General features: G+C 36.6%; 1 protein-coding gene across 3 annotated transcripts in view; it reads left to right on the top strand.

The window, feature by feature from the left end:
• Nucleotides 1–14,970, top strand: part of Fgfr1op (FGFR1 oncogene partner) — a gene marked incomplete in the record, with an annotated part of 29,592 nt that overhangs the window by 1,800 nt on the left and 12,822 nt on the right. For 2 of the 3 annotated variants that reach the window (XR_001235215.1, XM_005390729.2), the window contains 6 exon segments: nt 142–195; nt 3,353–3,407; nt 3,830–3,918; nt 4,309–4,446; nt 6,178–6,258; nt 9,152–9,211. Coding sequence is in view for 2 of the 3 variants with exons in the window: in XM_005390729.2 (XP_005390786.2) it covers nt 142–195; nt 3,353–3,407; nt 3,830–3,918; nt 4,309–4,446; nt 6,178–6,258; nt 9,152–9,211 (477 nt within the window). 3 annotated transcript variants of the gene reach the window in all.

The raw sequence follows: 14,970 nt of genomic DNA, 5'->3' as shown, positions 1-14,970 counted from the left end.
GCCTCCTGCGTGCGCCGCGGTCCCGCGCGACCCTGCCGGCCGGGAGCGCGGGGGTCGGGTCCTGGCGCGGGCGGCTTGGAGACTGCCTTGGAAGGGTTCTTGAGTTCTTGTTTTTTCTAATTTATTTTTATTTCTTTAAAGGCTGAACTCCGGGCAGCTGTGTTTTTAGCACTCGAGGAGCAAGAAAAAGTGGAGGTATGAACATTTTTAATTTTAATCTGACCGTGTTCATTAGTGCCTCCTTTCTGCTTAGTTCAGAAACACTTCCGAATACAGTCTGTAGTATTGTGTAGCTGGGAACGATCTGAACTATTACTCTCTATACTGGTTTACTGTTGGAAGAGAGCCGAAATTATTCTTTTTGTGTGTCTTTTTAAATTTTGGAGTAACCTTAAAAATACTACAGTAACCGAGGCCAATGCTAAATCAGAAGCAGAGAGGCTTAGGCGTTAACTTGAAGAAATGGTTTCATTGTCAATGAATTAACAGAGGGGTGCTCAGAATCCTGAATAAGCTCATGTGCAGTGTTCGAGTTTCCCCACAGTTACATGACTATTCCAGTATTCTTAAAACAACACTGTCTTTGTTGTCAGATTGTCAAAAAGTCCAGCCACACCTTTGAATTTATATTGCTAATTTACCTTTTTCTCTTTACCCCAAGTTCCACCAAACATCCTGAATATCCTGTAAGTTGTCAACAAGAATCACTTCATCAGTTTCTAAGCTCTTTCTCAGTGAGTACAGATCAGTCTCTCGTCCTTCCACTTCTTTGACCTCTGTACCTGTTCTTTCATTTCATCAAATCCTCGAGCTTTTTGCTCTTTCCTTGTTTGTCTACATGTCAGTCTTTTGGTTTCTTTTTGTTCTTGCCAGTCCATACCTCAGAACCCTGGGCTGCTTTTCTTTACAGTCATTCTTGGTTTGGAAGAAATCTTAATGTTCATTTCATCCATCGGGCTCCTGTCCTTGTTTCTGCAGAGAAACTGCTAAAGAAGAGTCAGGTACCCACATGAATTGGTACAGTTACAACTTCGTGGATTCCGGTTCACTGTGGTCTTCTCCCACATCTGTCTCCTTCACCCTGGACCTGATCCTATCCAGGTTCTAAGTTTTTGTCCTCCTTCTCCTGCCCGACTCTCCTTCACTTCAGGAAAAGCTTACCTGTATGTTTTTCCTTCCTGCTTTGGTGGAAGAGGCTCCATCTTGTCTAAATGTAAGCTTGTCTAAGCTCTTGTCTTTTTTTCTTTTTGCCTGTACTGCTTGGTTTCTTTAACACAGTCCTACCTAAACTCTTGGTGCCCTATTCTGTGTTCTTTCCCTGGTTACCTTACTTTGCCTCTTATCTTTTTAGTTGCTATCTTTGACTTTTCCCTTTTTGTTGGTTCTTCTCTTGAGCATGAAAATGTGTTTTAATTTCTCTTAAAATTGTTTTCCTCTGTCCTACCATTGTTTTCCTTTCTATTTTTTCCCTCTCACAGCCAAGTTTGGAAAGAATGTGTATGTTTTACACTATTTGTACTTACGTTTTATATCATTTCTTATGTGCCAAACATCCCTTAATCCACTAAAATTTTAAATCCACCACTACTACATCAAAGGAATTTCTCCTTCCTTTTTGAAAATCTCCCTTGACTTTTTAAGATTTTTTTAGATATTTTTTCCTTTTGCCTACACTCCTTGGTTTCTTTAACACTATCTTTTTTCTGTATTTGTACCTAAACTCTTGGTACCTATTTTACATTCTTTCCCTGGTGACCTTAATGCCTTCAGTAACTTCAGCCCTATTCCTCCTGAACTTCACATGTTACACTGCATCATAGACTACACTTTCTGGGACAGTCAGGCAAGAAATCCAGGCATTTTCTAGGCCTAGCTCTTTTTTTTCTCCCTGCTCAGTTGTTACCTGACTGTGTCCAGCAGGTCTCTGAAGGTCTTTTGCTGCCTGTTTGCCTGTATTTTCCAGAGTGCTATATCCCTTTCCTACTCTCTGGTCTTTTCTTCCCTGGTGCCCTCACTGTCTACCTCAAGTCCTTTCTCTACATTATTCTTAAATTGGCTGTTTACCTGTCTAATTATGGCCTTTCATTTTCTTTGAATATATCAATTATTCAATGTCTTAAAATTTCCTAAACTAACTTACCAGGGAACTTGGTGATCTTTTCTTTCCTTGTCTTTTATTGTAACAATTAGATATGCAGTTTATCTACAGAAAGGTCAACATATTTAAAATATGGGCAGCTTGATAAGCTTGAACATATATGCAACTGAAATGATCACAACAATCAAGGTAGTGAATGTAACTCTAACCCCTAAAATTTTTCTTGTCTGAAGGTAACATTCCCTACCTCTTAGCATCCTGAACATTTTTAAGAGCCAAACAGAGAGGATCCTATAGTATGTACTTTTGTGATTATTCATCATAATGTATTTGAAATTTATAATGTGTCTACTAAGTCATTCCATTTAATCCTGAGTTTAGGATTAACAGATCATTCTGTTAATCTATATGATACATATCTGACACCTCGTTTAGCTTTTCCCTATTGATGCACTTACCTGGGTTTCTAGTTTTTGATTATTATAATTAAGGCTGCTGTGAACATTTCATATGTAAGTCTTTGCTTGATTCTGTGAATCTGTGATTCCTCTTGTGAAAATTCCTATAGGTAGAACTACTGAGTCACATGCTAGAGATGTTTTGAACTTTTAAAAAAAAAACCACCAAACCGCTTTCCAATGCCATTTTGCATTCCCATCAGCAGTGTGTGATGCTGCCCCTATATCAGTAACTCGTGTGGTTGACTTCAGGTTGTCCATTGTGTGCTATTGATACTAGGCTCATTCTCAGCAACAGTTTGATGTGCAAGAATTTTTTTTCTGTATTTTCAATCTATAATTACAAAGGTAAATTGACCTGTAGCCACATAAAATCATCTCATGTATTGCTGATGAACTAGAAATTGCAAGTCTATGTGCTATAAATTGTAGAAGCTTAAGAAGATAAACTGTCAAACTTAATTTATTTGAAATGGATGTTTATAGAAATAAATTTAATTGTGTGACATGAGTATTTAAAGATTGTCTCACTTCAAAGGAATTTAATAAAATATTTAAAAATTAAAAATAAAAGTTCATATGTATAGCTTTATTTTATTAACTTAAAAGTTTTTAAATAGCACATTGCAAGTCCTACAGTAATCAGTAGTTTTAGGATGGATTTTTGTAAAACCATAATTTTTATGAGTGACAATATAGAATATATTCTTGTCAAAAAATTGAACTAAAATGTACAGTTTGTAGTTATTTTTAGGAAAATCACCTGACAGTTAAAATGTTGCATTATTTTTTACAGAACAAAACTCCCTTAGTCAATGAGAGCCTGAAAAAATTTTTAAAAACAAAAGATGGTAAGATGTTCCACTTGTTCTTGTTTTTTAAGTGACTGAATTTTTAAATCTTGTCACAATTACGAAAAATCAGGAATTTTTTAAAAGTCTGCGCTTCTTACAGATCATTTAAAATATTTCACTGTGTAGTGGGAAATATTATAGAATATAATAGTTATAATAATATAGTGTTTTTATTGTACAGAGTGAAACACTGAAATCTATGAAGTGTTATATTGTTTTCCAGACAGTTTCAGACTGATAAAAATGGGGAAATCAGGATTTTCATTAGTTAATTATATTACTCAAAGAGAACAAATTTGTAATTTAAAAACTTTAGAAACTTCTTTTGCCTCATTAATTGTGTCTTATTTCGCAGTGCTAATTAAAAAATTCACAGTTCTTAAAGATTTGCATAGACATCTTTTTCTTGATCTTCACAGGTCGTTTAGTGGCAAGTCTTGTAGCAGAATTTCTTCAGTTTTTTAACCTTGACTTTACCTTGGCTGTTTTTCAACCTGAAACTAGCACAGTAAGAGTAACGATTTTTTCATCTATTCTATGTAACCTTTGCTACAAATGAGTTAATGTTAGTTTGAAAACTAATGAAGTTTGATAATTCAGCATTACTTGCATACTGGTTATTATTTATAGTTTGTTGTTGGTTTTTCTTAAAAACCATCTGAGCTGTCAGGATGGGCACCAGTATTGCTTCTTCATGTAACTTGAATCTTGCTAATAGAGTAGTGTTGTAGAAATACTGTGTTACAGCATTATGCTATAAAAAATAGTTAAAAATTTAAAAATGAACATTAATTTATTAGAAGGCCTCATTGAGTTTAGAGATAACTGTAAATTTCTAAAATATTTTCTTTAATCTTGAGAGACATTGTTTTGTGCACCTATATCGTTTATTTTCTAGTTTCAAGGTCTTGAAGGGCGAGAGAATCTAGCCCGAGATTTAGGTATCATTGAAGCAGAAGGCACTGTGGGTGGACCTTTACTATTAGAAGTGATCAGACGCTGTCAACAGAAAGAGAAAGGGCCTGCCAGTGGGGAAGTAAGTGTAATGCTATGTTATCTTTTTCTATTTTTTATTTATTGTCTACTTAATTTAACGTTGTAGGTAAGTACATATCCATCACGGTTTGCGTAAAAAAGAAGATATTCTTTAAAGATGAGGTGAAATTCATTGAGATTATATAAATGGATCTTTTATTGAATATTGAAATGTATAGATTCTGACACTGTTGTACACCTGTTTTGTTTATTGATCCTCAAAGTGTTAGGTTCAGGAGCCCCTCACTGACTAGCGGTTGCCTTGGACTTGCTACTTAACATTATAAAATCAAGGTACCAGGCTGTACCTCACATGGGTGTTCTGAGGTTCATGTGCATAAGTTAATGCATGTAACAATGGTGCTTGGCCTATAAAGCATTATTAGTTGTTAGTTGCTTTTATTTTTTTTTATTTTCTAGTTTTTTGGTTTTTCTCCGGTACCGGTAACTGAACTCACGACCTTGCGCTTGCCAGGCAGGCGCTTTTGCCGCTGAGCTAAATCCCCAGCCCCAGTTGCTTTTATTATTGGTTAAATACAGAAGGGTTAATGATAAAACTGGTTGACAGTTTTTTTTTTAGCTTAAAGCTTTTTAAAACTAAGATTAAAACTGAGCTATTGATTTTATTTAGTTGCTAGACATTTTCAAACCTTTACTTCATTGATTAGCACTTACTCTTCATACTCGTAAACTTTCTTTTTAAAAATTCTGCTCATGGGATTAACTGATTTATGTGTATACACATCAGCTTTACATGAAGGTACTCTGTTTTGCAGATACGGACACATCTGTGACTGTTCCAGGTATCTAGTTAAGTGTATAGAAGAGCACAGCTAAAGAATATAGGTTAGGGCTACCTATTTATTCTATTTGGAGGAACTCAAGAATATGTTTTCTGTTAGATTCATTAAAAATTAGTTTTTCTATCATTTACTAGTATTCTCTTACTTTGAGAGGAATCCTGCCATTATAAAGAAGTAAAACATTGTAAATTTTAATTACCTTTAAATGTTGAGTGCAGGAAACATAACTAGCTGTGGATTAACGTGCTGAACTCAGTTACTGGTGCTTTTTACGAAAATGACATTTTGAAACCATAAGTGTCAGGTTGCTGGGCCCCACATGCTTTAATGAGACCTTTGATTAATTTTATTAAATAGCTCTTGGCTATAGGTAATTAAAAGCGTTCTCTGGTTTGCTGAGCTCCTTCCTCAGTGAGTCATTGTCATTTCCTTTAGCGTTCTGATTGTCCACATCTTGATCTCTGTTGAGCAGCATCATTTCTTCTTAAGGGTTTGCATCTGTTCACTCTCTTCACTACTGCAGAATCATTTATTTTATTTGTTTTCTTTTTTTTCTTAGTACATGTTTGTAGAACATAGTGATCACATTTCTTGTGGGGAGTTGGTACATGTGCAGACACATCTTAATTTCCTCCCTTCTCCCTTCCTCTTCCTTCCATCTCTTGTCCTGTGCCCTTATGTAAAAGGTGGATCTCGTTGTTTCTGATTATCTGTCTTTTACTCTGCTCTTTATTTTATTTTGAGTTTCTTGAATCTGAGTATGATTTTTTTTTGTAAAATTAGAGGAAGATTAAGAATATTTTCATGAATAAAGAAAAAAAGAACACCAACATTGTATAGTATTTTTAAATGCTAAAATATTATCAAGCCATCATTGGTATATTTGTGTTTTATTTTTAAATGTGTTTTAATTTCAACTGTGATTTTAGGGTGCTTTGGATCTATGTGATGTACATTCTCCACCAAAGTCACCGGAAGGAAAAACAAGTACACAGTCAACCCCTAGTAAGGTGAGTCAGCTGGCATAAACGTGATGTTTGGATTGAGATACCTCAGAGCCTTGCTCCTCTCTACTCTTACTTGTTAACTTTTTGTTATTTTGTAATAAGTACTCTTTAGTTTCTTAAAGGGGCGTCTTTTCCCATCTAAATATGTATTTTTAAAAGTGCTTTTATTGTGGTGGTTTGAATTTTGTGTGGCAGAAAAAAACGCTCTTTAATAGTGGTATTTTAGAATATTTGGACTCATTTGGTACTTTGAACATTTTTGTCTTTCACTAACAAGAAAGTTTATTTTTCATTTGTAAACGCCTACTTTGAGACTTGTAGCTTCCAAGTTAAAAAATTGTTTTAAATATTGTAGGCTTTTAGATAAATGACCCAGTTTGGAATTGTAAACTATGATTTTTTTTTTTAGAGTAATGAGCCATTTAATAGGATTTATAGGAAAATATACTGTGGTTACATTTGTGAATGTGTGTTTATGATTTACTAAAGGTAAGACCTGATTTCAAGTCTATAACATAAAGAACAAAAATGTTGAATTAAGCACTTGAATTAAAGATCAAGGATATATGTATAATATTAGAGGAATGAATGGAGAGATGATTATCAGGAAAACTGTCTCTGGTGACTGGTTAGAGTACAACACGAATTGGTAGTACCAACTCTTGCTGTAAAAGGCTGGGTCTAGGTCATGTCTTAGTCTTTTCAGGCTGTTATAATAAAATACCACAGACTGGGTAGCTAATAATAGATTTGATTCTCACAGTTCTGGAGGCTAAAGATTGTCAAGGTACTAGCTGATTTGGGGCCTAATCAGGTCCCGATTCCTGGTTCATAGATGGTGTCTTCTGTATGTCCTCACATGATAGAAAGGGGCAGGGGAGCTCTCTGGAGAACCTTTTAAAAGTATTTTCTCTATGATATTGATGTGCATTCACCACCAAAGTGGAGATTAAACCCAAGGTCTTTGCACTAAGCTACATCCTAAGTCCTTTTTTATTTTGAGATAGGGTCTCACTGATTGGATACATTATCTTGTCTGGGCTCAATCTTGTAGTCTATCTACTTGACCTCCCAGAGTGTGTCACTATGCTAGGCTTGGAGTCTCTTTTCTAAGGGCTTTAGTCCCATTCATGAGAGTTCTACCCTCTGGACCCAGTCATTTCCTAACAGTAGCACTACCTAATACCATTACTTTAGGGGTTTGGATTTCGATGTGAATTTTAAGGGAACACAAGCATAGTCTTTCATGGGTCAGATTTGTGTACTGTAACTTTTCCTTTGATTTCTTCTCGTTAGGAATAGAGGATACTGTAGAGTACATTCTAGAGATTAGGCTTTGTGTGGGCTTGTGGTACATTTTTTAATCGGGGAAACTTCTGAAGGTTAGTAATTATACTACTGCATAGTTTTCTTAAATGTCTGGGCACAGAACACTGCTGAATGATGGCTCTTGTTATTTTATTTGTTTTTTGCTTGTTCTGTGATGGTACTCTTTTTTTTAAAGTGTAGAATTACAAATAAAATTATACTTTTTCTAGCCCCTGATAGTGCTCATAATGTTACTTTCTTCTGAGATTTCTGTTTAGCCTATTCTAATAGGGAAGGTCTTTTTGAAAATATTTTTCCCTTGATGCTATGGGAGGTTGTATCCCTAGTGATGGTACAGGTCAGAGTAAATTTTAAAATTTAATTGCTGATAAAGCCTGGGAAGGGAGGAAGTAGAATGTATTTTCCATGAAAATATCTGACATTAGATGTTAAAATTAATGACTCTTGGGGGCTGGGAATTTAGCTCAGCGGCACAGCGCCTGCCTGGCAAGCGCAAGGTCGTGAGTTCGATTCCCGGTACCAGGAAAAAAAAAAAGCAAAGTGAAATTAATGACTCTTCCAAAATACTTAGCAATACTTGTGATATTGTGTTATTTGGAAGTTTTTTTAGCAAATTATTTTTTAAAAAAACAAATTAGTCACAATAACCTTCTGTGTAAGATATTACCTTCAAGAAAAGAGTTAAAAGTCTGTTTTACATCTCCTTAGTCTTTCTATGTAAATAATTTTTTTTTTTAAGATCTAGGAGTTATGATAAGAATCTTACGTGTTCTGAGTCAGTTAGGAAATGATGCTCTGAATTCTTAGAAGAATCTTTAAGGCTTTAAGGTTTAGAGGACAGTATTTGTCCTCCAGAGGGCATTGTACTTCTGCACCTTTCAGTTATTTTCGGTGTAGTCTGGTTCTTAGTATGCACCATAAACTGAAGTTGCAGTGTCCCCTTTGGAAATACCCTAGATAACTTGGTGGCTGGGCTGGAGTAGGATCTATTTTAATATAAATCTTTGTTTGGAGACTTGAAGTACAATTCTCATGTAGTCCTTAAGGATTTGGACTTGGGATTCCATTACTTTCCCCACCCTCTCTGTGGTTCCTCATTGTCCTTGAGAGTGCACAAGAGTGTGAAGGACTCAGAAAAGCTGTGGCCAAGGGGAGGGCCTAGCCCACCATTTAGAAACCAGCTTTGTGTGCTCCTGAGGCAGGCCAGGTAAGGTTGGAACAAGTCTTCAACAAAGCTGCTCAGGTGCTCCATCCAGGCTTATTTCGAACTCTCCCCAACAGTGTGAGAGAACCCTTTCTCCATGCACTGTGGCTTAAGCGAGTGACTCATGGGTGTCTGCACTTGACTCAGTACCTATTGGAAACAGGTCTTAACGTTAGTTCTTATATTTTAGAAACAGAATAAAGAAAAGACAAGAAAAGTAGGCTTCAGTAGGAACGTGCTAAATAGATTTTTCCACTTGTAATACGTTTTCTAATGGGAAATTTTTATTAGTTTGGTAATGAGTTAGTTTACTTTTAAGGATTTATATTTTGTAGTAAAATGTCATTTTATTCTCATGCTCAGATACCAAGGTATAAAGGACAAGGTAAGAAGAAGACAAGCGTGCAGAAGTCTGGTGACAAGGTAACATGCATGAGGGCAGAGGAGAAAAGCAGCCTGTGCCAGGGCAGACCCCTCAGTTCCTGGGCCTCCTGCTGGCCTGGGACTTAGGTTTCCTTCTGAAATGTCCATGTAATCTGTCTATAGTCAGAACATGAGAAAGCCATGCTGGCACAAAACATAAAACAGTAATTGGTCAGTTTTATCCAGGTGAAAACCATATTGTTATATTGTAAAATTATGCTTTTAGTTGAACTGGCAATAAAAAAGGCTTGAAAATATTTGTTTTCCCTTTGAATGGATGATCATGTACCTGTTGTCAATATTATGGTTTTTATCTGAAGAAAACTGGACCTCAGATTACTTTCTTGGGCAAGTTTTGATTGATGAAAGACTACACCTACTTCCCTTGAAGACGTTTGTATTTGTGTTCTGCCGTTCTCCAGACTGTTGAACCTCCCTCGGCCCTTGCTCAGGCCCTTCCTCACAGCAGACTGGAAGGGCCAGCGCTGCACAGTGGTCACGGCTGTGGCTGCTTTTTCTTCCTCCCTTAAAGGTTACAAAAATAATCTAAGCCAGTAGATTAGCCGCTTATGAAATTTAACTGTTAGAGGTCTACTTAGAATAAGACAGAATAATTTAATTTTCAATTCTCTTGAAATTCACTAATTCTGTGTTCAATCTTGGCATATATATTTTCCACTAAGTAGAACACTTCCAAAATTAAAAGGTTTTAAAAGACTGTTTGCTGCTTAACTGACTTTAGTTCCCATGGTTTCAAAGGTAAATTCTATGACTGTATTCTCTTTTTGTTCACACTGTTCTTTATACATTATTAGACGAGAAGATGTTGTATTACCCAGTAAATATTTTTGGAACATTTACACAGTGGAAGTCATTGTGTTAATGCTGTAGGCAAGACGTATTTAATATAGTCCTCACTTAAGCAGTTCACAGTCTGACTGAAGAGGCGAGACAACATTAAGGAAGTAAATAAGAATCTAAAATTCCTTTTAGATTCTTTTAATCAACATTTTAGGAATTTTTTTGAATGTTAAAATGCATTTCATTGTATTAAGTTTTTGACATTACTGGTATGGTAGCCTTTAAATGGAAGAAATTTATATATAAAACCAAAGCATACTAAGAAGAGTGGTTTTCACCTTGTGTAATGTGGTGTGGTGGGTCCAGACTTTCACTTGGGCAGCACCTCACATATCTCCCTAGCTTGGGGGATAGGGTGGTTTAAGAATCTGGAGAGGTCCCTGTCCCAGAGATCAGGCTATAAGTTGGGGATCCCTTGTGTTTCACTGTTGTGTACCGGAGCCCAGGGTACTTCCTCAATCACTTTGAAAAATTTTTTCCTCTACTTTCCTGATCTTGTTTCTGAATTGCTTTTTAAAGAAATCTATATTGTAGCCATCATCACCTCTTTCCAGCCTTACCTTACCTCTTCATCCTTCTGCTTTTCTGCTTTGCCTTCTGCATTGCTGTAGGTTCCCAGCATTCTGAACATCCTTAACATTGTTATTCAATTGCCAAGTTACATGTGGCGGTTGAAGTTGTACCCATCAAGACTCCAGAGGGAGGTGTTATGTGCAGATGTGGGAGCCCCACCTTTCTGTCCTGCACATGTAGACTGGCCAAGCTGCCCCAGGGTGTATAGTGTTGGGCGTTGAATGGAAGCAGGATGGCCCAGGGTGATGCTCGGAGTTCTGGAGCCCTGAGCCAGCCACGTGGATGTGTCTTCCTGCCTTTGAATATAGGAAGGAACAAGTGTTAATGGCTTACTCAGAGACTGCTGGCAGTTTCAACAACACTGTAGTTGTACTAGAAATAAACTTTAAAAAGTCATTTATAGAATGTGAGTATATGTATGTATGTAAATATATATATATGTGTGAGAGACACAAAACTCATAAAACTGATTTGTAAGATATTTGAACTAATTTAACTTGGGTAAAATTAAAAGGTCTTGCTTCACTTAAAGCCCAGAGACAAAGAGTAGATAGATGATTGGGAATATAAGGAAAATAAATATTACATGAGATCACAAGTTTGAGACCACCCTGGGGCTGCATAATGAATTCAAGGCCACCCTGAACTACATATCCAGAACTTGTCTCAGAAACAAACAAAAAAACAAATTTGGAAATACATATGAAAATTTACTTCCAAAGTACTTTATCACCTAAGGGCCCCAATCAACCTCCAGTGTCACTGCCTGCCCTGCCCTGCACCTCTACCCCATACAGTCCTGGGTAAGTGGGCTGGTGGGAAGGTGGATGTTCTGGCGCTGGTAGTCCAGCCGGTGCAACTCCGAGGCCCTGCCTCAGCCTGTAGGCTAGATCTCTTAGCCTGCTGTCAGCTGAGGCTTTCAGCTGTGATGGGTGGGGAAGAGGGCAGAAGGGTGGGTGGGACTCACAGGGTTTATTACCCAAGGACTAGGGCTTTGGAACCTCTGTGGGAATTAGATTGTTGATAGATTGTAGGGGGAGAGTGTATCTGTAGACACTGTGCTTTTAGAGAGATTTAAATGTTTTGGGGTTGTAGATTTCCATAGTATTTGGTTTTCTAGGTGGAGTGAAACTAGGGCCTTCACACTGAGCTGCATCTGGGGCCGTTTTTGAGACAGGATTGCTAAGTTGCCCAGGCTGGGCTTGAACTTGTGATTCTCCAGGCTCAGCCTCCTAGAGTACTGAGATTATGGGGATGTGCCACCACATCAGGTACAAATTAAACTTTTTAAATATGTGTAACTGTTGCGACCATAGGAAAGGTACTTGTCTTAGTATTTCAATAGTTAATCATGGATCAGAACTACCTTTGGCAGTGTGAGGGAAGGAGGCTGAGGCATGAGTGGGGAAGAGAATAAAGCAGTGCACAGAGCTTTTGGATACTGTTGTACACCTAAAGAATGTGTTTGACTTTGATATTTTTCCTGTTATGGATGGGGCAGATTAGCTTTTACTTTGGAAAACCATTCTTTTATCCAGGTCCTTAAAGTCATCCTAGTGATAACATAATTTTGGGCTACTGCAAAATTAGTAGTGCTTTTTTTTACTATAAAAGTTATCTCTGATGCTGATAATAAATTTTAAAATGATTAAATTCTTGATTATGTAAGTGTTCTTTTGGAAAACTAAGTACTTAGTTAAACTTTCATAAGACTTGACTATGATTTACCAGAAAGTTTATGAGTCTTGAGTTCTATCCAAGCGAATTGAGTGGCTGTTGTAGTCCTGTGCAGTAGATCTGTCACATTTATGAAAAGACAAAGCAAGTAGTTATTAGAAATGTCTATTCATTTCCTGAGGTTGGTATAATAAAGTAGAAGTTGAGAGACTTAAAATAACAGAAATCTGTTATTTCACAGTTTGGATACTGAGAACTTGAATCAAGAGTGTCAGCAGGGCCTTGCCTTCTGTCTTGGCTTCTAAGGCTGCCTGCAAATGTAGATGTTCTCGACTGGGTAGATAGCTCCAGGCTCTGCTTCCATCTTTACATGGTGGCTCTCTGTGTTTCTGTTTCTTCTCTGGTTTTTGAGGGCAGAGGGCTTTGGGCACGCTAAGCACACGTGACCTGCAACCTAGTCCTCCTCTTTTCTAAGCATACTGGTCATCCTGGCTTAGGGCCCACCCTACTCCAATATGGTCACATTTTAATACCTCTACAGTGATGCTTTTTCCATGTGTGGTGTATACTTTGATGTACTAGGAGTTACAACTTCAACAAATCTCTTCTGGGTGAGAGATTATACTCCTTAGCAACCTCTGAGGTTGTCCAAGGAATGAATCCTAAGGCATTAAATTGTATTTCTTGGTTTTGAGCAATATATGTAATGTTAGTGATTTTACTTCATTTTGAATCATAACTTTAGTTTGCTCAAATTTAAGTGATAAGAAACCCAAGTAAATGGAGTTGATGTATTAACATAAAGGCTTGTCCTATGGCATGATACAGGTTTTTAAACAGATTCTAGCACATACATATGTGTATGTAGATTTTCCCCATTGAAATTACTCCAGAATTTTTACGGTACTTTTGGTTTAATCTCTGTGGAGTGTTTTGATGGTAAATGTTTCTGTTTTATTGCACATTTTTCTAATAATAAAAATTATTTGTAGTTAAATTTAATGGGTTCATTGTTAACACAATTGGTTAATGACTTTTTGGTGTAAATAGGCCATAGTTATAAAGTACATGTCCAAGTGTTTTAGAAATTTATTTTGAGAGCAGTTGTAAAGCAAATTGTTTTTAAGGTGTTTTTATTCCACAGAAAAAAGAACCGTATGTTGAGAACAAAATAGTTATATTATTTTAAAGAATATGTATTGCTGTAACATAATGTCCTCCATGAAATTTGTCTTTCAAAACTGGTCCTTCTACTCTTAGCAGGGATACTGCTAAAACCAGTCAAAAAATAATCGTAGATACATAATAGTTAAACTTAATTGTAGCTAGTTCATAATGTAGACTAAGATCGTGTTGATAATGTGAATTGTGGGGAAGACTGAATACTGGAATGATTAGTGTTTCCTGTGGTGTTGCTTTATGCTCCCATTGAGATGCTTCATGCCAGCTCCCATTTGGAACTTTCTCAGGAATGTTCTGAAGGACAGTTACTCTCTCTGTCTGTAATTATACTGCAGGACTTCAGGGCATTTATTTTTAATGCCTTTGCAAAAGTAGAAATCCGTTATTGCAATATTTATAATTCAGAAATTATAACTGAAACAAACCTAATTAAGAAACAGAAGTTCATGATACTTTTCCATATTTGATAACACAGGAAAACTTGAAGAAAGTTACTAGGCTATTTAAAAAATTTTCTTCTTTGAGAATATCCTATATTGTCTAAAAGGGTAACTTGGTATATATTTTTCCAGATATTTCTTTATGGTCATTAATTTATCCATATTAATAATAAATATATGGACAAGATAGTTCTGTGGAAGGCTCTAAAATCTGTATAGCTTGTATCTTACCTCTGTCCTAGTCCAGGCTTCTGAGGAGTATAAAGATGTCAATATGTATCTTCTACAGTAAGCCCTGTGAGTGCTGTCTGTATATAGGGAAAGCATAACAGTCCCCGGAGTGTCTTGTGCATTATTTCTAACCCGTACTCTACCACCTTGCCTCAGTAGTACTACATTTAACTGTTCCTTTGCTGCCCATCTGTTCTCTCTCAGGTCCTAGTTATGATTTGTTTTTAAAAATATTAACCCAGTTTGAATTTTTGAGGGAAAGTCATGCTTACGAAAATTATTGAAAATTGTACAGTTAATAGTCAAGTGCTAACTGTATTCTCTTTATTTCAGGTTAGTGTGTTTATAGGGGTCATACTAAAGATATGACAGTCTGAATCTTGGGAATTGCAGTTTTTAGTCCACATAAAATATGGTTTTGTATAATTCAACCTAATCTTAAAACTATATAAATATTAAGGGCTAACCTCTGGAATGAGGCCCTGATTTTTTGTTGATTTTACCATTTAATTACATGGGGATTTTCACAAATGACATAAATTGTCTCTGTGTTTCCTTTTTCATATCCACAGGAAAAAGTAGACCCACCACCTATGCTGAAGGCTCTTTTTTTTGTCTCTTTGAGACAGGGTCTTGCTATGCAGTTTAGGCCGGCTTTGAGCTCACTTTGTAGCCCAGGCTGGTCCTTGAACTCGTAACGATCCTCCTGCCTCAGCCTCCTGAGTGCGGGGATTACAGGTGTGCACCACCACACCAGCCTTGAAGGCTTATTTTTAAAATTAAATAGAGCATCAT

Source organism: Chinchilla lanigera, unplaced genomic scaffold, assembly GCF_000276665.1.
Source record: "Chinchilla lanigera isolate Chin_1 unplaced genomic scaffold, ChiLan1.0 scaffold00038, whole genome shotgun sequence".
Classification (NCBI taxonomy): Eukaryota; Metazoa; Chordata; class Mammalia; order Rodentia; family Chinchillidae; genus Chinchilla; species Chinchilla lanigera.
The sequence above is the reverse complement of the archived record's forward strand: the minus strand, read 5'-3'. Positions and strand labels throughout refer to the sequence as shown.